The 23524-nt window shown below is 42.6% G+C and overlaps 1 protein-coding gene across 2 annotated transcripts in view; it reads left to right on the forward strand.

Annotated features, from left to right (window-relative positions):
- Positions 1-18796, forward strand: part of RETREG1 (reticulophagy regulator 1) — a 148040-nt gene extending 129244 nt beyond the window's left edge. For both annotated transcript variants that reach the window (XM_089674828.1, XM_089674829.1), the window contains 3 exons: positions 4566-4627; positions 5836-5962; positions 9072-18796. In XM_089674828.1, coding sequence (XP_089530954.1) covers positions 4566-4627; positions 5836-5962; positions 9072-9550 — 668 coding nt within the window. In that variant the 3' untranslated portion in view covers positions 9551-18796. The remainder of the gene's footprint in view (positions 1-4565; positions 4628-5835; positions 5963-9071) is intronic.
- The last annotated feature ends 4728 nt before the right edge of the window (positions 18797-23524 follow it).

Raw genomic sequence — 23524 nt, forward strand, 5'->3', positions numbered from 1 at the left:
TGGGAGAGAAGAATCGGGATGACTGAGTATCGGAGCAGAGGTAAAAAGTTTCTTGAGAACTTCAAAAGCAGTTTGTGCTTCGGTAGACCACTTAAAGGGGATCCCCTGTTTAGTCAGTTGCGTGATTGGGGAGACCAGTCCGGAGAAGTTCTTGATAAATTTTCGATAAAAGTTTGTAAAACCGATAAAACGCTGCACGCCCTTCTTATCGGTGGGTATCGGCCAATCCAGGATTGCCGAGACTTTCCGGGGGTCCATCGCGACCCCCGCGGGGGAGAGAACCAATCCCAGGAATGTGATCTTATGCTGTTCAAAACAGCATTTGTCTGCTTTGGCGTATAGCCTGTGTTGGCGCAAACGTTCCAACACCCGCATCACGTGATTTCGATGAGCCTCCAGAGAGGGCGAGAAGATTAAGATGTCGTCCAAATAGACAACCATGAAGATATCAAGGAAATCACGAAACACGTCGTTTATAAAATGTTGGAAGGTGGCCGGAGCGTTACAGAGCCCGAACGGCATGACCATGTATTCAAAGTGTCCGTATCGCGTACGGAAGGCCGTCTTCCATTCATCACCTTCCCTGATACGAACTAGATTGTAGGCCCCCCGTAAGTCTAGCTTAGTAAAAACCATTGCGGACCTTAACCTCTGGAGGAGCTCGGGAACCAGGGGTAACGGGTAGCGGTTTTTCACCGTGATCCTATTCAGGTCGCGGTAGTCTATACAGGGCCGCAGTGTCTTGTCCTTCTTCTCTACAAAGAATAGCCCGGCCCCGGCTGGGGACGTGGAAGGGCGAATAAACCCCTTCTGAAGGTTTTCGTCTATGTATTCCCTCAAAACTCCTGACTCGAGCTCCGATAAAGGGAAAATACGGCCGAACGAAATTTCAGATCCGGGCAGGAGGTCTATGGGACAGTCGTAAGATCGGTGTGGGGGAAGTGTGTCTGCCCCTTGCTTACTAAACACGTCCAGAAAGTCGTGGTAGGCCGGGGGAATAACCTGGGACAGATCTGTATCCCCATCCATGCATAGGAGTAATTGGGGGACCACGGGCCCTGAGACGTGGCAACTTTTCAGACAGTATGTGGACCGAAACTGCACGGTTCCCTTCTCCCAGTCAATCTGGGGGTTATGGGCTCGCAGCCAAGGAAGCCCCAGAATGACCGGGAAAAGGGGGGACGCGATGGCGTCCAGACGGAGGAATTCCTGGTGATGATCAGCCATTGAGGCGAAAATAGGGGGTGTCTCCCGATTCACCACTCCCGATTTTTAGCTAGACCCATCCGCCAGGAAGATGTTCAGCCCCCTTTCCTTGGTCTGGAGTGGGATACCTTGCTGGTGAGCAAACGTGAGATCAATAAAGCAGCTACATGCCCCCGAATCTATGATAGCTGTCACCGTCAAGGTTCTTCCTGGGAGCTGTAAAGACACCGGTATTGCCAGATAACTTGACTGATCACCCCTTTCTGCAGATAACGGAAAAAAACTAGAAGTGGACTTACATTTTTTCGTAGGACAGGAGCGCACCCGGTGGCCAGCTTCTCCGCAGTACAGACAGAGGTTCTGTGATAGTCTCCTCTGACGTTCTTCAGCCGATAATGTGGACCGAGCCAGTCCCAGTTGCATGGGTTCGGAGGTGTCCTCAGGTTCCGAGCTCCGGGTAGTGCTTCCTGTGGGTGGGAATAATCCCCTTGATGGTACCCAAGCCGCCCTTTGACCCTGGTTGCTTCGTTCAAGCCGGCGTTCTCTCAGTCTGCGGTCAATTTGTATGGCCAGCTCGATTAGCTTCTCTAGGGAGTCAGGTAGGCCTACCCGTGCTAACTCGTCTTTGAGTGACTCAGATAGCCCGATGCGAAATTGGTGACATAATGCCGCATCGTTCCATCGGGTGTCCCCCATCCAGCGTCTGAATTCAGACGCGTACTCCTCGGCTGCCCGGCGACCCTGCCGCAGAGAGTACAAGGTGGATCTGCGGAAGCAGCTCGCTGAGGGTCGTCATATAGTATGGCCATGGCTCTAAAAAATTCAGTCACGGAATCAAGATGGGGGTCGTGATTCTCCATCAGGTGATGAGCCCAATCCTGGGGCTCATCCTGAAGGAGAGAGACTATAAACCCCACCTTGACGGTCTCGGTGGTGAACGTGCGGGGCTGCAGGTCGAAGAACAGGATGCACGCATTCCGGAAAGCCCTGAAGCGGCTTCGGTCTCCACGGAAGCGTTCTGGTAAGGAAACGCGGGGTTCAGGAGTAGGGGGTGCGGCCCCTGCTCCGGGAGCTGGGGTAGCAGGTGATTCCCCAGGAGAAGCTGCGGGACTCGGGCTCTGTGCCGGGGATGTAAGGGTGACTAACGTCTCCATGCGGTCCTCAAGGTGGGAGCATCGGGTATGAAAAGTCTGGACCGCTTGGGTTAGGGTCGCCAGATGCTGGCAGATATCCTCCAGGGAGGCCGGGCCTCTTCCTGACTCTGTCATGGCCGCAAGGTACTGTTACGGATCCGCCAGGTGGCACCTCTGGCAGCCCACTAGGCGGAATCACCCGGAGCGTGGGGTCTAAGTCCCGGTCTGCGTTTTTTTACCAGGGCCCCTGATGGTGGGGATGGACTTGGAGCAGAACCAGGACCAGGTCACGACCTCCGAGCAATACCACCCGTGGCAGAGGGAGCCTCCGTGGATAGAAGTAGGACAGAGTAGAGTCAGATGTGAGGAGACCGGCAGGACCTGGCAGGATAAACCGGCGGTTGTCACCGTGGGAAATGGCGTGGTACCGAGACAGTAGGCAGAGAGTGGTCAGGTCGCACGCTGGGTCAGTTACCGGGGTCAGTCCGCAGAATGGTCAAACAAGCCGGGGGTCGGGACAGGAGAAGGCAGCGTAGTCAGGGACAATCCGGGTCAATCACAGGGGAAGGCAGCGTAGTCAGATAATCCGGGTCAGGGCAGGAGCAGGCAGAACGTCAAACAATCCGGGTCACAATCACAGGAAACACAGGTATCAGATCAGACCTTGCGGCGATTTGTGACAGTGCAGGGCATCTTTAAATATCGCGCCCTGCACTGCCATTGGCCGCCCAGGACGCGCCTCCGGGCTGTCATTGGTCGCCCGAGGCGCGCCCACGGCTCCTACTGCGCATGCGCGGCCTCCTGTCAGCCGCGGCCCGCTGGGATCTGGTGCCTGTGTCCCGGCGTGAGCCGCCGCTATTGCGCATGCGCCGGGGACGGAGCCGCGGCGGACCCTGACAGACATGCAGGTGAATAACAGGGATGGGGGAATGTGCCTCGAAAAGCATTTGGCAACTATTTGCATAACTGAGTCATTATAGTGTAGCATTAAGGGTTTTACACAGGGGGAATACAAGTTAAAATCAGTGTCCAGGAAACAGTTCTGCTAAAATTGAAGATGGTAAAGTGAAGGTAGCGAGGATCGTGCCAGCAGCACTGGGGACTGTATAGGTGGTGGGAAGGATACTGAAACAGGAGTGTTCATATCAGGGACTTGGTTATGAAGTCCAGGAACAATGGAGGTAGAGAGATAGGGCAGGGCTATGTTGCCAGGGATTGTTTAAACAGAAATGGGGCTGAAATTTCCACTGAACCACAGTCAGTGGAGATGAGACTGATATTTGTTGTGGTATACTGATATGTTTTAGACACATGTGATAGGTATGGAAGGGATATTACACATTCTGACAACTGTCTGCTTAGGGGTAAATGCACATGTACGGGCAGCTGAGCGATCAATGAGCATACATTCTGAGAAGGTATAGCACATGCATTTGTTTCTAAGTGCTAATGTGCTTAGTGCTCCGTTGTCTTTGGGACTCCAAAGTCAGTGGAGCATATTAAGATGAATGCGAAAACAAAAAAAGGCAGAAGGAGAGCTCAGGCATTATTCTTTATTATTTGTCGTTGTGACTGTACCTGATTGTTGTCTTCTGTTTTCTCTTTTTTTAATTAATAATTGATTAAATGAAAGGCTGATATACATTATTCTTACACAGATTAGGCAGCATAGGTGTTCGGAGGGGATCATTGTTTAAGTAGAACTATAGGTAAAACTTTTTTTCCATTTTAGAGAGAGCAAGAGGCCACAGTGTTGAATAACCCAGTGGTTTATAGTGGAAAGCGAGTAGCAATATAAATGAGTCTTGGCATTTTGATCCAATACACTCATCAAATTAAAAAATATATCTATCCCAAGTCTATTTAGTTTTATCTGTCGTGTACATGAAAATGTATTTGGTTAGTGTAATCTTTTGGAGCTGCCTTTTACAAATGTTTTAGTAAGTTTGGGGTATAAAAGCTGAGATGACAGAAATGTCATATTGGAAATACAGCTACAGTTTCTGCATACTGGTAAAAAAAGACTACATGAAGATTAGATGGTTTTGCAGGATAAAAGGCTCCCTAAACCAGAACATCTACTAATCAAATGCTGTCTTCTTCCTTATGGTGTTTGCATGCTATAATTAGTTTCCTGCAACTTTGACTGAAAAAATGTAGACAATATTAACCTTATGCAGGTAATAACCAAACATTTATTTTATTCTTTTACTATTTTCCCTACAGAAAAACCTGAAAAGTGTCCTGACGAAAACAGTGAAATAGATTTGTCTGCATTATATCCTCAGGTAAATAAATGTGTCTACAATAAATGTATCAAATTGGCAGTCGCTTGTATGATTATTATTGATATATATATATATATATATATATACATATATATGTATATATATAGAGAGAGAGAGAGAGAGAGATAGGTAGGAGATCTGAGAGTGGGAATTGTGGAGTAGTTAACCAAAAGGCACTAGGCAAGGCTGTGTTAAGCAGCCCATAGAGAAGTATTTTTTTTTTTTGTTCAGCCACTGGGTTGAATAAAAAAAAAAATTACTTGATTTCCCCGTCCACACATTTGAAGTGGATGGGGAAGTCCTCCATCTGAGCCTTTGTATTCTGACAGTGGAGAGACTTCCCTGCTGTCTGAATACACTGAACAGTGGGGAAAATAATGATTTAATCCCCTGCAGAAATGAAGGGTCTATAATTTTTATCATAGATGTGTTTTAAATGATAGAGACAGAATATCAACCAACAATCCAGAAACAACACATGATACAAAGGTTATAAATTGAGTTGCAGTTCAGTGAATAAAATATGTATTTGATCCCCTACCAACCAACAATAGTTCTGGCTCCCGCAGACTGGCTATGTGCTCATGTGGTACACAGATTAGTCCTGTCAAATTAAGAAGGTGCTGGGCATGGGCAAGACCAACGAGCTGTCAAAGGACATCAGGGACAAGATTGTAGACCTGCACAAGGCAGGAATGGGCTACAAGACCATCAGCAAGAAGCTTGGTGAGAAGACTGTTGGAGTGATGATTTGCAAATGGAAGAAATACAAAATAACCATCGATCATCCTCGATCTGGAGCTCCATGCAAGATTTGCCCTCATGGGGTAAGGATGATCATGAGAAAAGTGAGGGATCAAACCAGAACTTCACAGGAGGAGCTTGTGAATGATCTCAAGGCAGTTGGGACCACAGTCACCAAACAAACCATTGGTAACACAATATGCCGCAATGGATTGAAATCCTGCAGCACCTGCAAGGTCCCCTTTAAAACTGACGCCTAATTGTAAACAAGGCAAATTACAATTTAAAACAGGATTAAAGGCCTTTTAGAGATTTATCGTTTGTATACACAGCTATGTTTTCCTTGATAAGTAGCTGTTTCTTGAGAATCAGTATTGAAAAATGCTCAGAATATTATGATAATGTCAGTGAATGTAACGGGCTAAAACTTAGGTAACCCTGTCATTGCCTGTCTTTTCCTGTAGATCACTCCAGGAACAATAGTCAAGGAACTGTCAATTTCTGACACAGAACCATCAGAGTTGTCTTGGACAGAAAATGGAACCTTTAACCTTTCAGAAGGCTACACTCCACAGACAGATACATCCGATGGTATGGCTCCATCACTATTGCAATATGCTTGCAGCAATCTAAGAACAGTAATAATGTGTTTCTATGTACTAAGCAGTATCTGGTATTGTGGAACTTGTGATTTTAATGACCTTATTTGGTTGCATAATAACTGAACAAAGTCTTGGTGTCTCATATGGGGCTTAGTATATGAACTCATTTCAAAGTAAAATATTAACAAAATATATCTGCACCTGTAACTTTTCCCTCTTTACTTAAAGCGGAGTTCCAGCTGAAAAAAAAAGTCAGCAGCTGCAAAAACTGTAGCTACTGACTTTTAAGATACAGCCACTTACCTGTCCCTCGATCCAGTGGTGTCCTCACTACCACTGGTTTCACAGCGCCGGCATCTTTAGTGTGGGCATCTGGCTGTGACAGCTTGCAGCTTCACAGCCGAGTGCCCACTGCGCAAGCGCAAAGCACTGCCCTTTGTGAATGGCCCCATAATCTTCTGGGACCTGTTACGTGTCCCAGAAGACTACAGGGAGGGAGGGAGGACAACTTCCACTTCTGATCCCCTAGGTGATCTCAGCGGAAGTGGGAGCGGGTACCTGTCAAATTCGGGTACCCGCTCCCCAAAGGTGCCAATCCTTAATGAGGAGCGGGGGACAAAGCATTAAAGTGGGACTTCCCCTTTTGGGTGGAACTCCGTTTTAACACATGGATTACATTGGGTTCCTCCCTCCAACCCCTTTATCATTACTGAGTAACGTAATGGCTGATGTGAGGAACCACTGAGCGCAGCTGAAGACCACGAGGCTTGGTTTACATATATGCACTTTCCGTTTAATGCTTTCTCCAGTGCCTTTTGCAGTTTGTTTTGTGTTTTTCTACGCATGTTTTCGATGAGTTTTTACCAGATTTTGCATTTTTTTCAGTTCTTTTTTTTTTATGTTACAGTGGATTTTCTTTGTTGCTGGGAAGAATAAAAATGCAAAATGCTGCAAAAATGCAGCACTACCATGCATTTCAGCAGCTTCTCTATTGAACTCTATTATAGCAAAAATGCTGCTTTTTGCTTTTAAAAAAGTCCCTGACACTTTCCAAAAATGCAGTAGCTCAAAAAAGTATAGATGTGAAAATGTCCCATAGGAAACCATGTTAAATGGACTGTAGTGCGTTTCTGTAAAAAGCACTAAAAAACACATTGGTGTGAACAGAGCCTGAATCTGACACTCCTGGAATTGTTGGATTATGAAGATTTTTCAAGCTGTGTTTAATGTTGATTACAACAGCTATTGACAGTGTGGGCTGAGGAAGGGGCAGGTAGTTACTTTTTATCTTTTTACAGGGAGAGAATATGCTTTAGGCCCCTTTCACACACAGGGTCTGATCAGGTCTGCCTGTCAGTTTTTCAGGTGGACCTGATCAAACCCTCCAATCACTCCTATGGACTGGCAGGACTTGTGTCCATTTACACCCACCTACCTCTTCTGATCCAGTCCAATAAAAATACCCTAGGCAGATCGGATTTAAGGGCAGTTGGGTGTAAATGGACTCCGTTTTCACCTACCAGGTCATCTTCTGCATAAACAGAGCAGACATGGACCTGTCATTTGCCCGCTCTGCTCCAATCAGCAGGGGATCGGTGAGCTGATCCGCTGCTGATATGAACGGATTTCACATGGAATCCGCCCTGTGTGAAATATGCCTTACACTTTTTTTTTACAAACAAAGGTTAGCTAAAGAAAAATCACAAGGGACATCGCAGTTAATTTGATGTGTCCCTTGTGCTGCTGGTTGTGAGATTACTGGAAATCTTCCTCCTACGATCCCCCCCTCCTCCAACCCCCTGTGCTGCGATCTTCTAGTGCAGGGGTCTCCAAACTTTCTAAACAAAGGGCCAGTTTACTACCCTCCAGACTTTAGGGGGGCAGACTGTGGCCATTGGGAGTAGAAAATGTCCAGGCATCAGTTGGAGTAAACAATGCCCCATCGTTGGTGTCATTGGTAGAATTGTTCCCCATTATTGGTAGGAATTGTGCCCAACATTGATAGGAATTGTGCCTTAACATTGGTGTCATTGGGCACCATTGTTGGTGTCATTGGGAGGAATTGTGCCCTATCACTGGTGTCAATGCGAGGAATTGTGCCCTATCACTGGTGTCATTGGAAAGAATGTGCCCCGTCTCTGGTGTCATTTGGCACCATTGTTGGTGTATTTGGGAGGAATTGTTCTCTATCACTGGTGTCAATGAGAGGAATTGTGCCCTATCACTGGTGTCATTGGAAAGAATGTGCCCCGTCTCTGGTGTTATTGGGCCCCATTGTTTGTGTCATTGGGAGGAACTGTGCCCCATCATTGGTGTCATTGGGAGGAATTGTGCCCCATCATTGGTGTCATTGGGAGGAATTGTGTCCCATCCTTGGTGTCATTGGGAGGAATTGTGCCCCTTTGTTGGTGCCAGTGAATGAAGTAGTGCTCCAATGGCCACATAAACACAAGCAAAGGGCCACATTCGACCTCTGGGCTGCAGTTTGGAGACTACTGTTCTAGTGCAATGGGGGTTAATAGAGCTGAGGGGCCTGTGACGGGCACTTATCAAGAGAGCCGACTATGACCAAGGTTTTCCGTCCACCTCTTCCATTCATAGAAGCCATACTATAGTTTCTATAAATGAAAAATGATCTATAAATAAAGGATGCGGCCCTTTAATTTATCTGCCTGTTCTCCATTAACTTTTATTCATTTATGTAAACCTTTTATCTCTAAAGAAAAAAAACCTGTTGCTGCAGCAGCTTAAAAGTGTTAGTTGGAGTTTGGGTTTAATTTTTAGTCAAGTCTATCTATAGTAAATCTGAAGGTTCATCTAACTACTCTCTCCCTAGATTAGCAATGCTGCTGCCAAAAGGTTGCTCTTCTATCCGGAGTGGAGACAACCTAAGACAGGAAGTTTGTTACTGGCCAGGTGACCAGGGCAACATGAAGTGAAAAAAAGTCTAAAAACTAATACTACCACCAGCTAAAGCAGTCTTTGTTTAAGCCACAGCTTGTTCTAGGACTTACAGTATCTTAAAACATAGGTTTTTGCTTATACATTGCATTTTAGTTCTGCACTCAAATAAACTTTTTTGTTTTTACTAAATACAGATCTGGATCGCCCAAGTGACTATGAGGAAGCTTTCACCAGAGGCCTGGTTGAATTCCCTTCTCCTGAGAATGGTTCCCCATCCAATGATGAAGACTCTAGCATAGGTCTACCTGTCATTCCAAAGAGCAGACACAAAGATAGTCAAAAACCACAAGCTGAAAAAAGCTCAGTAACAGCATTGTCATTGCTTTTGGGCAGTGAGCAGCCACATAATTTAGTAAGCGGTGTGGCTAGTGAGGTCATCACAGCCGCTGTTTCAGCAGCCATCACTGACCAGTTAAAGTCAGTCTTTCTCTCTTCACAAACTCCTGCTCCCACTTCCATTGAGGATACTGACACTGAGGAAGTTGATGACTTTGAACTTTTGGACCAGTCAGAACTTGAGGACATAGAAGAGGAAGTGGGGCACTCATCAAGCCAAGAATCTGAGAGCAAAAAGCCTTCAGGATTCCTCTCCAGCCTACTGGGTGGGCATTAACCTACCAACGTTTCCACTCCTTTTACTACAGATTGTGAAGATAAGGAGGCCTCACAGGAACATATAAATACAAGCATTAAACATGCAACAAAATAAGTAGGGAAATGTGTAAATCGTAAGCTTTAAGTTTTGTTCCCTTTAGTCACTTTAGGCCTACGTAAACTATTGCAGATGTCCTCAGCTGTCTCACTAATAGTTTCCCCACTGTCCCCTGAAGGTGTTGCATGGACCTGAATTGCTTTATATATATATAAGGTAGGTAGGAGACAGTGTTCGTTTATGTTGAAGGAATAAAATGGAACCTAAAAAAAGTGTCTCTGGTTGCATACCAGGGTTTACAAACCAATCTTTTAGACTGTAAGAATGTTTGTGATCGCTGAAATAGTTCCAATCACAGGCAGTAAAGATGAGTATGGAGAGGCTGACAGTTGTGGTGCTCGCCTATACAAGGGTGCTCCATTTTACAATGCAGAATTCTTGTTTCTAGTATCACTTGACACCTATACCAAACATCTACTCTTCGAATAGCCATATAAGATCAGTGCAATTCTATTATATCTGCCAAATGGACTTGAAATTTTTATTTGTACTTTAATCATTTAGACAGGTCAAGAAATGTTTGGAACAAAGTTCATAAAAAGTGCCATTACCCTTTTGATTGAAATATGTGTAGGATGAGAATACTGTAAAAATTAATGTAATTCTTATATAAGGTAATCCAACAACAGCGCTAGTTAAAATGAGTTTTGAGACCTCACCTATTAAGAGTTGTAAACATGGCTGTTACACACTGTACACTGAGCAGATAAAGTAAATTCCCTCGTTGGCTGGATTCAGTTGCCAGCTTGTCTAGCTTTAGTCAACCATATCATTTGTGCATTTTTGTGATATGCATGGGAGGGCAATGTTTTACCACCCTATGGATTTGTATCTTTGTCCCTCCAGTCATGAGATTTTCACAGCCCCCTTCACACAGCACAGCCAGGTGAATTATATCATTTACAGTTAGACCCCATTCACACTTGAGTGTTTTTCAGCTCAATGCTTGACACTCAGAAATGCACATGTAAAATCCCATTATTTCCACACTTGAGCATTCTGTCACCTGTAGCAAAATGCCTGTTGCTCAAAAAAGTACTTGCGCTACTTTCCAGGCAGATCTGAGCATTTTGTCCCTATAGACTTAAATGGAAGATGCCTGAACAGTGGGAATAAGTGTTTTTTCAAGCATTTTGTTTTCAGATGTTTTTAGCTCAAGCAGCAGCTATTTCCATTTCTACTGGCCACAGCAAAAACTCCTAAATGAAAAATGCCTGAAAAAAGCCTATAACATTTGCAAATCTGCTAAAAAAAAAAAACGCTTAAAACGCCTAAAAAAAAACTTGAAAAAATACCTGAAAAATGCTCAGCTCAGCTCAGCATGAATGTAGACTTAAGGAATGTAGTGGTGTCCTCCCTTCATCCCCAGCCTACTGACTGGACAGTGAAAGTGCAGCAGGAGACATATGAGGTCATCCCTCTGTTCATTCTGCTCTCTATTCATATTAGCACGTTCATGGCCTAAACATTTGCATGCAGCACATGTAAATACCCTAATTTGTGTAAGTACCCAAATTTGGCTTGGTCTTAGCCTCTTGCAATCCCCTATACAGAAGCACTCAGCCTGACTCCCAGGCTGAGTGCTTCTGTATAGGGGATTGCAAGAGGCTAAGACCAAGGCAAATTAGGGTACTTACACTAGTTACATTTGAAAAACTACTTTGAATGATGTATTATTGAATACAGAGCTGTACTGTTCTTTTCTAACACACAGATATATACTGGCAGTCTTAGTGGAGCTACTCTGCATCGCAAATTACAACTACAGAAGACATGTCATACATTTGCTGAGGGTCTGTTACATGAATCTCTACAGCCCTGCTCCACTAAACAGTAGCCTCTTTTTACTACAATGTTGCAGCAGATGCTCACCCACAACATATGCAGCAGATGCTCACCCACAACCTATGCAGCAGATGCTCACCCACAACATATGCAGCAGATGCTCACCCACAACATATGCAGCAGGTGCTCACCCACAACATATGCAGCAGATGCTCACCCACAACATATGCAGCAGATGCTCACCCACAACATATGCAGCAGATGCTCACCCACAACCTATGCAGCAGATGCTCACCCACAACATATGCAGCAGATGCTCACCCACAACATATGCAGCAGGTGCTCACCCACAACATATGCAGCAGATGCTCACCCACAACATATGCAGCAGATGCTCACCCACAACATATGCAGCAGATGTTCACCCACAACATATGCAGCAGATGCTCACCCACAACAAATGCAGCAGGTGCTCACCCACAACATATGCAGCAGGTGCTCACCCACAACAAATGCAGCAGGTGCTCACCCACAACATATGCAGCAGATGCTCACCCACAACATATGCAGCAGATGCTCACCCACAACATATGCAGCAGATGCTCACCTACAACATATGCAGCAGATGCTCACCCACATCATATGTAGCAAGTAAGGCTATGAACTGACGGCAAGTAGAAACAACTGTTCCTACATATGCCCTTAACATGGGCTGCATATTCATCATGGCTACCACACTGGGATATGCTTTACTGAGTCCTGTGAGGAGCACCTAATGGAGGGCTGCCAAGGGGCTGAAGGTAGAAAATATGCAAAGAATTCCATAGAGCCCTATCTCTTTGGTTATCAACAAGCCCACAGCATAACTAAGGGACCTAGTTGTCTTCAAAATATCATAATGTATCGATAAACTAATGTGTTGGGAAGCCTGTATTTGTCAAAGTTGGGCCAATAGTTACGGAGAGGTCTTAAAAAAGTGAATACCTGGTTGAGCTTCATTTCAGGCATCACAGTTGCCCATGTAGCTTAATAATAATTTTAAGGGGGGGGGGCACAATCTAAGTGCAGTCTAAGGCTCGGTTCACACTGCTGCGACTTGGGATCCGACTTGTGAGACCCCAAGTCACATGACGTGAAATCCCATGTTAGTCAATGAAAGCTGTCTTAATTTGCATTACTGAAGTCGCTCCAACTACTTCAACGACTTCTATCTGACTTGTGCCCATAGACTTTAATGGAAGTCGCCTTCAAGTTGGATCCTCATCTATATTGATGTGATTTGGATTTGACATTACATGAAGATTACTAAGGCATTCCCTGAAATTTGCTTCAGAGTCACTTCAAGTAGCACTCAAGTCGCCTGGCAAAGTCGCACTGTAAGTTGCGCGACTTTCAGATCGTAGTAGTGTGAACCAAGACTTAGAGTATAATTTATTAGCAAGTGGTCATAAAAACTCACAAGATAAAGAGTGGATAATTGCTCATCATGAATAAAAAGCACCGCCAGACGCCTTGTCCTGCAGGAACCCGCAAGTGGTTTCCTCCGCTGCAGATGGTAGATTGAGAACCGGGATGCTGGGTAGACACCGGGAAGTCTCCAGGGCCAGCGTGGAGTGCACATAGAATGCATGAAGGTAAAAAACCTTCAGCCTTTACAACCACTGCAAGGCTAGGTTCACATATGTGTGGGTGGTGCCGATGCGGATCCGCACAAAAATCTGTGCAGCTGCACCACCTGCACAGAAGAATGCGGAGTCGCTTGCAGTTGCCATTAATTTTAATTGGCACGCCGCCCGCTCTGGAAATCGCAACCGAGGTTCCGTGTGGGCTGCATTTCAGGAAAAGTGCGGGGACTTCTTCCCTGCGTGTCCCAGGGCACAGGAGTCCATTCAAATAAATAGGCTCTCATTCCCCCGTAAAACACGGAATGCAGGAACGCAGATATGTAAACCAGGGGTTAGTGTGCATGCAACCCCTCAATATTATCGTCTTAGCTCTGCTGCCCCCATCAGGTACAGAGTAGAACTCCTTTCTTTTGATAGGCTGAGGTTTAAAAGGTTTTTGTGTCTTAAACATTTTTGGATTATATTCCATAACAAAATCAAACATGCAGACTAGTAATGCATTTATATAACATACAAATATGGGATCAACTATACACACTGCTAAGAACTGCTGCAGATAAGTAGATTTCCTTTACCTTGTCCAATGTTTACAAATTGTATTCCCAGCCAAAACCTTTTTGTTAGATCCGGATAGAGCAGAGAAAGATTAGAACTCCTGTTGGGTGTTTACTGCTGTCTTGGCCTTTGTTAGAGAGACTTATCCTCACTTTTTGTCCCAGTGGCAACAGTTTTACCCAACATAAAGTGGGGGATGCATTTTTTTCCGACAAGTTCAACTGTTTTTGCACTTATCCAACAGATAACAAAGTGGTAAATAACTTCCAGTGGTATATTTAATCTACCACAATAGATCAAATAGTCAAAATTCATTGTTAGGCCTTATATACGCTTTAAAGTACTTTTCAGTATTACTTGTCTTCAGGGGCAGACTGACAACTCATAGGGCCCCTGGGCAATAGGGGATCATGGGGCCCCTGTGTCCTTGCCCAAACTCACAAAAGCCTATGAAAAAGGTACCAGGGGCATTTCTTGGGGCCCCCTACTGACCCTGGGCCCCCGGGCAGTGCCCGAGTTTCCAAATGGTCAGCCCGCCCCTGCTTGTCTTACTATATGCCACTTTGACGTTCTTCTCCAAATTTAAAGCTGAACTCCGGACACAACATTTGTCATTACTATGTATTCCTCAATAGCCAAAAAAGGATATAAATCCATTTTGTGTGCACCATGTGCCTTGACAAATGCAGATATTACCTTGTAAAACTAAGTGACTTCAAAATTGTGTTACACAGCTTGTGCAAAGAGCAGAGCTGTGGGAACACCCCAGCAGGCCCACCCACTACAAGTTGCCTGGAGAAAACTAAAGTGGGGGGCATGCAAGACCATTCGCCGTGCAAAGGATTGAGAGCAACAGTGACCAGTCTTTATAACAGGAAGCCCCTGCTTAGAGGAAAAGATTCACTCTGAATGACTGCAGAGATCATGAAAACAATCACAAAGCACCCAAGATTCAAGTAAGAATACACGCTCCTCCTGTATTTCGACAATATTTGCTAATCCTGGAGTTCAGCTATAATTGCTTCACATAGCAACTGTAATAGGGTGGCACTTTGTAAAAATATCAAAGTATGTAACTCCTTTTTTGTTTTGTTTCTACATCTTTTTGGAAACAAGGTGTCCAGGGCAGAATATCCTATAAATGCGTACATATAAAAGTATGTCATTAAAATATTAATTTGGTACATTCATATTAGCTTGATACCTAGATTATTAGATCTCTTACATTGGCCAGAGATGATTGTCTGTGGGATGTCTATTTGTATTCTAAATATAAATGATTCCTATAATGATGGAAATGTACTTTGTTTACATGCATGCCAAGACATAAATAAATGCATTCTTAGATATTTGTAGGGCCCATTCATTCAATAGTCAGGTCTACCTAATGTTAACCAATGCCTTATTCCCTGCATATTAAAATTGCTGTGTTGCGTATGGGGTTATTTCTGGGTTAATCTCAATCTACTGAGCAATTAATAACTCTTTGGCTTTAGGTAGTTAAAGCTGGCCCAAAAATTCCTGTTTATTTTTTCCATATTAAAAATTACAAATTGCAAATTGTCATGTAACAGTGCCACACTATGGATTTTTTTTTTATTGTGATCACTTCCTCAATTGCATTTAGTTGCAAAAATTGTATTTTTAGGACCCAATAAATTCAATGCCAAAAAAGAAAATCTAAGTTAAAGTCACAATAAGTAATATTAATATGCTTGTTTAGCTTAGATGTGAAATATTGAACCAACGGCTACAGATTTTCGGGTAGATAATGGGAGTATTATTTTAACTACTTGACTGGCAAGAATTCACAATTGTCATTTCAGTTTGAATTACAAGAGTAGGGTTACTTTTACTGTAAAAAATGCATCCATTAACTAATTAAAGTGTCATTACACCCAAATCATCATAATCTGTCAATACATGCTATATTACTATGTGTTCATACCACTGCAGCATTAGTTTCTGGTTGACCATGCTGCTCTCTGTCCCTCCCTCCCTGTCAGTGTCCCCATTATCACATCTATTGAGCATGTTCCAGTTTCAGTTCCCTTCTAAGCTGTAATTTTCTCCGTTTTCGTATCTGTGCAGCACACATAACTATAGAGTCATGCATGTAGGCATATACACAGTGGTAAATGACAGTCCCCTTCCTCCCTCTTCCTCCATGCCCTCCTATTGCTAAACACTATGGGGGCAGGATATAAGATGTTAATTGATGGAGGCTTCACCAATCTGTTAAGCTGGCCATACATGGATCACAATTTGGGGACCAGCTGAATTTTGATCCATGTATGGGCAAGGTGGCTGTACAGAAGTCAATCAGTAGATGGGGCAATCAGGTCGTTTTTTTTTCTTTCAACCTGCTGGTTGAAAGAAAAAACTGGTTCATGTATGGATTGCTTTAGACCCAGCGCATACACAGCCGTATACACAGGCTAGAGGGGGCATAAAACAGCCTGTGATTGACAGAACCTCCTCCAGATCTCTACAGTGTGAACAAAGTGAAAGCTATTGTCATTTAATTTACACTCTGCCTACACCATGTTATTGTAAAAAAAAAAAGTTAAACATTTGCTTTGAAATATAGATTCGTAATAAGCTTTAAAACACTTCGTTGTTATAAATTATTTATTTTAATTCTTTATTCTGAAAGCCTTTTTTCATATCTTGTGACTGGCACAGCACCAATCAGCTCTGTGCAGACACAGATTCAGAGCCCAGACATCCTCAGCTGCTACAGAGTATACATCAGCAGAGTACTAGAATCTCCTCCCTGAGGATAGGAGAGGTCTGGAAAATGTCATGTAACCTCTGAACAGCAATGATTAAATAAGGTACTTGGATGATTTTTTTTTATATTAAATTACATACAGTGGCATGATCTTTATACACATATAGAAGGGATAATGGCAAGTAAACAATGTATGTTTTAGTATCACTTTAAATATATTTCTTATAATGTTCACCATACAAGTGCCACAATATATGCCATATCTCACAGTGAACACAGTGTTGATTTACATTACTGTGGTAAAATGATCGGTCTCCTTAGTAGTTTCAGTAAGGGCTATAACTTTCAACTTTAGTGTCTGTACTGTATTGCTTCATATCCCAGACAGCCCAATATATTTATACCCGTCATAGTTCTGTCTGTTATTCACAAACCCAAAAACAGTCTAAATAACACTATACGGCTTATTAAAAAACATTGTGCATAGAGCAGTCTTGTGCAGTAACCGTCAGCAACCAATCTCAAGTCAGGGTAGTTAATGGGGTGTATTTATAAAAAGAAATGCATAACAAATTGCATAGCATAGTAATTAATCCGCTGTAGGTCCAAGGGAAATGGTAAAAAAAAAACCCAAATGTTATTTAGCCTTTTCCTGTGCTGGTCTAATGTTTTTCATTGGCGCTAAAATGGAAACTACTGCATATGTCCACTAGATGATGCTACGTTTTTACAGAATGTTTTTTATGATACGTGGCACCATCAAGTGGACATATGCAGTAGTTTCCATTTTAGCGCCAATGAAAAACATTCAACCAGCACAGGAAAAAGCCTGATAACAATTGCTTTTTTAGCCCATTGCCACAGAACAAATGTACTCGCACTTTGGGAGAAATGTTATGCATTTGTTTTATAAATATACCCCTTAGTGTAGTCATTCATGAGCTATACAGTGCCCTTGGTCCCTGTATAAAATCCCAATATATGCCCCTGTGTCAGCCACACTCCCTTGAATGAGGAGAACTGCAAACATTATCATTTGCTATGCCAATGAATAGGACTGCAAGAATCAAATCACATACATATTGAGACATTCAGTTTAACACACTGGACACACTTTGACACCTGTGCACAATGTCTAATGAATGTTCATCTCTGAATGATTGTTCATTGTATGTATCAATGCTCTGCCATTGTACCATTTTATTTTAAAGAACCTAATGTGCTCTCTACAATGATTACCTTTTTATTTCAACAACATAAATTGTGCATTTTAAAATAGGAAAAAATATCAGTAGATGAAGTAGGTCTATGACAATTTAAGAATATCTAAAATTTTTGATCCCTAAGATGAGACTAGAGTTAGAATAAGTAGGTTATTGGAAGAAATAGTATTTAAATATTATAAAACATATAAAAGCTCTTAATCAAAAGCCTGGTAACATTCTATTTTTGTAGCCAGCAATTGTATATTTCACTTCACTGAAAGAGCTGTAGGTTGTGCGAATTTCACTTTACTGATAGCTTTGCTTGACTTTTCCACTCTAGAAACCAATAGTAACAGTGGAAAAATGACACAGTTACTATAAAATAACTAGTAAAGGCCAATTTGAGCTGATGATGTGCCATTCTTATATCACGGTTGTGGAAAAAAAACTCTTTATTGTGTTCAAAATTTCACCTATAATTTTACCTGATTAATATACACATTAGCATTGGTTACTCTGAGCTTACAAGGAATAGTGATTCTAGAAATGCACTTTAGTCCATGAAAGGGTCAGTCCACCTAAAAACCAACATTTCACTTATTTGCAGAGACCGCTGCTGATTCGCCCTTCGGCTATATTTCTTGGGAACTCCATTGTTGAACTGTCCCATATTTCGTTCCTGTCTGTTACACCTGCTATTGAAATCTGGGTATTACCACACTTTCTGCATTCTCAATAGCATAAGATAAATAAAAAAGCCAGAAGTATTTTTAGAAGGAGTATTGCGATCACAGCCCCTTATTTGTCTCAGTACAGGTTTCCATAAATCATAGAGGTCCCGTCACCTAGAGACATCTGTTATGTAGTTATTTTCTCCAGCTCCAAGCAAAAAAACTGAAATATTAGTTTTAGTGGGCTAACCCTTTAAAATGCAATTCTTTTCATTTTGTCTCCATGCTTTGATTGTACTTGTAAATTGTGAGAGTAAGAAACTTACTGTGTTTGTAAAAGGTCCTCTGGTTTTAACATTAGAAATGCTTTTGGAGCTACATGTGTACTGTTCATTAATTTGTTTTTACAATTATTTATTGTATAATTTGCTGAAGGTGGCTTACATAATGATAAACAATGCACTTTGATATTTTACTAATTTGAGTAGTTCGGTATACAAATGTAAGGTGGAACATGAAATGAGTTAGGGCTCAAATAACAATATGAATAAAGGTATTTAAAAGTGTAATAATTGTGCTTCTTTGTTTATTTATAATTACAGCTTTTTTTTAGAATTTAATATTATTACAGCATTCGGCCCAAACCAACTCGAAAGCTTGAAAGGTCGCTATGGGTACCTCCACAGAATTGCTCATCGTACTGCACCATTCAATAAAGGCCAATATCTTGCAATGGATTATACACAACACTGGAAGTCTAGAGTCATTTTAGATCTTACCATAGAATGGTTCTGCATATCTATATGATGATCATCATTCATTCTAACCTGTTGCTGGTTTTCTTCCCTAAGGCTATGATGGTTAGTGCAGGTTATTTGATGTCATATAAAAGGGAGTGTTATCCAACATCTTGTCCAGCCTTTTTTCAACCAGGGTGTCTTCTGGATTTTTCAGGGGTGCCTTTGCGAAATGCCTAAAAATTGCCCAAAAAGTTGTCAGCAAGCCAACAATTGGATCATGCCTGCTGTTTTATTACACAAAGCCACAGGTTTTATTGTGCTGCATTACACCTAGGGTATTGTGAGGGCCAGCTACAGACATCCTAACAACCAATGTAATTGGTGGATAAGGAGGACGTTAGGCGCCCGCATCCTTGTTTGACCCTCGCCTCCCTCTCTCCGCCAGCACTGGGTTCATGTTAACACAGTGAGGGAGAAGAGAAACACTAGAATAGAATAATAATTTGAATAACAAGTCAGTACCAGTGTGCAAAGGTATATTTGCATTGTAAAAATAAATTACCTCTAATGTTGGGTGCTCTACATGTGTGGATGCTATAATACGCAAAACTATTAGTTTCATTTTTTCACATTTTAGAATAGAGTGCCTTGAGATTGTGTCAAATTTGAAACAATTCCTTGACTGGAAAAAGGTTGAGAAACGCTGATCAAGCCCACAGGTGACAATCTGGATCACAGCACATGAATATACATCCCTCCAGTTATTCATTCATTGATGGCACATGTAACATTACCATTACTAAGTGCCGGTATGCTACATTACTACAGGGAGTCCGGGAAAGTGACTTGTCTAGCTTCTACCTGCCACTGCTTTGCTATGTCTTCTCTAAGCCCAGGAAGTGGCAATACAGGTTATATCTCAGAGCTGCAGCTAACTTATGATTGTCTATTCAGGAGCATGACAAGATAACAAAGAATTTACAGTAGTTTATTAAGACAAACTTTGGGAGCACAAAAAGCCAAGCAAAGAGGGATCGAATGTTCACCATGGACCAGCCAAAACTTGATCCTTCTATGGGCAGGCTGGTTATACTGAAGTCAATCCATTGATCAACTTCAGTACAACCAGCCTGTCAGATTGTTTTGCATGCAATCGCTGCCGGTGGCTATAGCCGCCAGCAGTGATCATTGTGTTCTGCCGGCAGGGAAGGCTTCCCATTGGCAGAACACAATAGCGATGTGGTAAGGGTTCCCTCATTGACACTATGTTGATGGGGAAATTCAGCGATGCCCCATGAATAAGCGATGTCTTTAGCATGAAACATGTTTACCTACCAGTCCCCCACTGTATTTCCACTGTCTGTATTGGTTTTATCCTGGTTCAATAAAGTGGATTGTTTGGAGTGCAGCCGATTGGACTTCCTTTGTTCTCATCTATGCAGTACACAAGCTGGGCTAGCACCTACAGGAGTTGTTTTTGGAGATTGGGAGTCTCTCTACCTTGAGCAGCGGCAAACAAATATGTTGTTCAATTAAGCTTTGGCAGTAAAACCTGGAAAATGGTTTCTATGCAACAGTGAGCCTGATTATGCATTCTACAGCTTTAGTAAATACACCCCTGTAAATTCTGTATTATTTTCCTATAAGTAGTTTGTATACTCAGAGTTCTTGTTTACTGAAAGCACATTCATTTACTACTGCAAGAATCAAGACAAATAGCTAACATAAAAAAAGAAAATGCTGTAATGATGTAACTAACTATTTAAAAAAATAGTATATCTACCAATGATCACAAGGTCTTTAACACATTCAACATCTAGGTGATAGTTTTTACATGTTTACCTAGATATGTCGGAAAAGCTGTATATTTCCTTTAAATTAGACCTCTTTTTTTGCAATTCTTTATGTAAGTTTTTAACAAAGCAAGGCAAACCGAACAGGAGGTTCACCATAATGCAAACAAAAAAAGGATGCAGTATACAAACGTGTTTGTACAAAGGCATGATGCATAGATACTAGAAATTGAGAGCAAACAATTAGATTGCAGGAAGGAGAAGGTCTGCTCCATGGCCATGGCAATACAACTACTGTAGTCAAATATTACACCAGTCATTGAAGAGATTTTATGGCAACAGACAAAGTATATAGTCACCAGGAGCAGACTGACCCTTCGAACACTCGGGTACTGCCCGAGGGCCCGGGGTCAGTAGGGGGCCCCATGAAATGCCCCTGGTACCATGACCCTGGAGGTTGTGCTCTTTGTTGCCTGTCCTTTGGGGATGAGAGCAAAGGAATTTAATGTACTATGCAGTTTCTATGTGCCTTACATATAATCTCATTATTCTTTACTGTTGCTAATCAAACCTGCTAATACTGTATATCTTGTTTATTATAAATCAGTTGGCCAATTAGGCCTGTATATGACTGATTTTGCAGATAAGAATGCGTTTGAGACATGGTACTTAGATAAGTTTGTATTTGTTTTCCAATTTGTCTCTCTTCATGTTGTTGCATTTGAAAAACCCAATAAAAAAGATTTGAAGAGAAATGCCCCTGGTACCTTTTATAGGCTTTTTTTGAGTGTGGGCATTGACATAGGTCCCCCATGGTCCCCTATTGCCCTGGGGCCCCATGAGTTGTCAGTCCGCCCCTGATAGTCACTGACCGTAACCACAAGGGCAATAAGGCAATAAGATATAAAATAAACATCAAAACGAGTAGGCCGGCCACGGCCAGATACGGGAGAAGGGTCGGGGACAGAGGGGTAGGCGGTAGGTTTAAAATTGAGCGGGCGAAAGGGAGTCTAATGACTATCCTTGGAAGAACATAACAAATAGGAGCAGAGCTAGACAAGAGGGGGAAGAAGACAACAAAAAGAGAACCATGAGGAAACCAGTAAAAATAGTGGGAAAAGATGAAGGGAATACATAAAAAAGTACAGTGAGGCCCTGCCCCTCCTGGGGTGATTAAATCAGGTCAGTGATGGGAGGAGTACTCAGGGAGCTCGGGAAGAGGCATTCAGGTCCGTAAACACGAAGTAATGCCAGGGGCACCAGGCGTCCAGAAAAACCTCCTCTCTGTCGTATAGGGTGGCGTTGAGATTCTCCATGTCCCTAAGCTCATTTACCTTAGAGAACCATAAGGAAAGAGGAGGAGGATGGTCACTTTTCCAACAGCCTGGAATACACACCTTAGCTGCATTTAGTAATTGCATAGTGAGGGAAGCCTTGTATTTCTTAACTGGTCTCTCTAAGGTGCAACAGGCAGCCTGCCGGGTTATTCTGTAGGTCTATAAAGGTAAGTTGTTTGATGATGTCTGTCACCCCAAGCCAGAAAGGTTGAAGCCTCGGGCACTGCCAGATGACATGGAAGAGAGTGCCACTCCCCGATTCACAGTGCCAGCATACATTAGGGATCTGCTGAGAGATGCGGTGAAGAGTAGATAGAACCAGGTACCAGCGCTTCAAGAGTTTGTAGTTGGTCTCCTGAATTTTAGTGGCCAAGGAAGACTTGTGAGCAAGAAGTAAAATTTTCCCCTTTTGAGCCGGGGTAAAGGTCCTTAAATTAGACATCTTATGTTCCTAGTTTTAAAGAATCAATAAACTGCACTTCAGCAAAAATGAACCACAAATGCACACAGAAACATATGTCACATGCATGTCACTGTGCATGTGAAAACATTCAGTTTCTTCAATAACACACACTTGCCTGCCTATTCACATACTTCTATTAAATGTGCACATTCAATCACTGGTGTGAATGGGCCCTAAAGTGGAACTCTGAGATACAACTTTGTAATCTTAAAACTGCTCCCACCCCCTTCTAAAAGCTATACTAACTACCCTGTAAAAGAAAGGTGTATATACTTACCTACACTGTGTCCACAATTATTAGGCAAGTGAGTTTTCTGACCAAATCAAAATCAAAACTTGTAAAAAAAAGTCTTTCAGAGGGATTCACACTCTTGAAACTGCTAAGATTTTGGGGCGTGATCAGAAAACCATCAAACATTTTGTTGCAAATAGTCAACATGGTTGCAAGAAATGTATTGAGAAAAAAAGATGCAAAAGACAGACATGGACAAGGTAAGGAAGGCTGAAACTCAACCACCACCGAACAATACACATAAGTTGAAATGTCAAGACTGGACCAAGAAATAACTGAAGACAGATTTTTCATAAGTTTTATGGACTGATGAGATGAGAGTGACTCTTGACAGACCAGATGGATGAATCTGTGGCTGATTCAGTAACGGCACATAACTCCACTTTGACTTAGATGCCAACACAGTGGATTTGGGGTTCTCGTATTTACACTAATAATACCAGCCCATAACAGGACCCCATCTCCACCTTGCTGGCAAGTGGAGTTCTAGCCACAGGCCTATCCATCTCGTCCATCAAGAGTCACTCTCATCTCATCATCAGTCCAGTAAAACCTTTGAAAAATCTGTCTTCACATATTTCTTGGCCCAGTCTTGACGGTTCAACTTATGTGTCTTGTTCAGTGGTGGTCGGGTTTCCGCTCCTGGAGGACGTCGGATGACAAACCACGTAGGGC

Source organism: Staurois parvus, unplaced genomic scaffold (genome assembly GCF_062004578.1).
Source record: "Staurois parvus isolate SC_StPar_1 unplaced genomic scaffold, SC_StPar_1.0 ptg000153l, whole genome shotgun sequence".
NCBI lineage: Eukaryota > Metazoa > Chordata > Amphibia > Anura > Ranidae > Staurois > Staurois parvus.